Raw genomic sequence first — 1,317 nt, forward strand, 5'->3', positions numbered from 1 at the left:
GACAGCCCTTAGTGTTTATCCCAGGGACATTTGTGCTGCTTATTCCTGTACCACATACACTTCCATTAGTAAAACACTTGAAAGCTCTAAAAAGATGCAAAAAGCCAGCTGCACTCTAAAAATCTGGTGATATGGGGTGCTGGCTATGGTCACACACCCAAGCCTGTGCCCCTGGAGAGGAGTTTCTCAGGCACCAGTCCTACGGTTACGCGACTCGGATCCCAGACAAGGTTTTTCACCTGCTGTGATCTTCCAGAAGGCATCACAGCAGGCACAACCCCTTTGCAGAACCTGTGTAACCCCGTAACTTCCTAATTATGCTCTCAAACAGATACATAAACTCCCTCTCTCCACAAGCTGTCCTCCAAACGACACCCGCACAACCCCATTAAGTCCTAATTGCAGCCAGGTGACAGCAGACCAGCCCATTTTGTGCTAAAGGTGATGGCTGCTCCAAAAGACAGGGATGTATGAGGAAAAACATCCCTTGCTGCTGGAGTACTGGTAGCTCTGCAGGCAACGGTTTCCTTCATATAGAGACTGGAAAAATCAAGCTCTGCACAGACACCTGCTGCACAGACACCTACAGCTCATCTCCCTCCTGTAAACATGACAGTTTTGCTCTCTCCAGCAACATGCCTGATCCAGAGACAGATACTGCCAGTAGCGGTTGGATAAAACGCAGTGCAAGCCAGATCTATCATCTACATGCTCAGCAATTTTTTTTTAATTGAAAATACAAGTCTGATGATGCTTACATCTCTCGCCTGAGTATCTTCCCTATGTCCAACACAAGCCTTGAACTCAGATCACCTCCTAATCCCTCATACCCAGCATTATTACAGAGTGGCTTTGCTTTTCATTTATTTTCTTCCCTCGGGTAGAGGATGAGAGCAGCAGCCAGCCCAGCTGGTTCTGGGCACCAGTTACCTGCATTGCTGTAACAAATCCCAGCAGCGAGCCAAATACTCACAAGGGGTAAGAAAGTCAGCAGTGGCCGGACTCTCGGACGAGGTTTAAGTGTCGCTGTGCCAGAGTCAGTCATTGTCCCAAAGCGATTGTCTCCATAATACACTTCAATCACGTCACCTGAAGGGAAGAGAAGACTGTTAGCAGCAGCACTGCGTTCAAGGTAGAAGGAAAAACAACACTGGATACCACTTAATTTTAAAAAGCGCTGTGAAGAATTTGTTGTATCAGCTCCCAGGAATGGGCAAAACCTGAGGACCATCTGGGTGTTTTGGAACTGAGCTGAAGACGGAAGGAGAAAAGTCCCAGGAGCGCAGGACCACCGGGCGGGCGCTGGCAGCCATGGCA

At 48.4% G+C, this 1,317-nt stretch overlaps 1 protein-coding gene across 1 annotated transcript in view; it reads right to left on the bottom strand.

Annotated features, from left to right (window-relative positions):
* LOC104625893 (chromosome unknown open reading frame, human C6orf132) overlaps positions 1–1,089 on the bottom strand; it is a gene marked incomplete at both ends in the record, with an annotated part of 6,823 nt that extends 5,734 nt beyond the window's left edge. Inside the window, 1 exon segment of the mRNA XM_010293660.1 lies at positions 974–1,089. Within this exon segment, the coding sequence (XP_010291962.1) occupies positions 974–1,089 (116 nt within the window).
* Positions 1,090–1,317: the final 228 nt, after the last annotated feature.

The sequence above is a fragment of the Phaethon lepturus genome, unplaced genomic scaffold (assembly GCF_000687285.1).
Source record: "Phaethon lepturus isolate BGI_N335 unplaced genomic scaffold, ASM68728v1 scaffold36670, whole genome shotgun sequence".
Taxonomy (NCBI): domain Eukaryota; kingdom Metazoa; phylum Chordata; class Aves; order Phaethontiformes; family Phaethontidae; genus Phaethon; species Phaethon lepturus.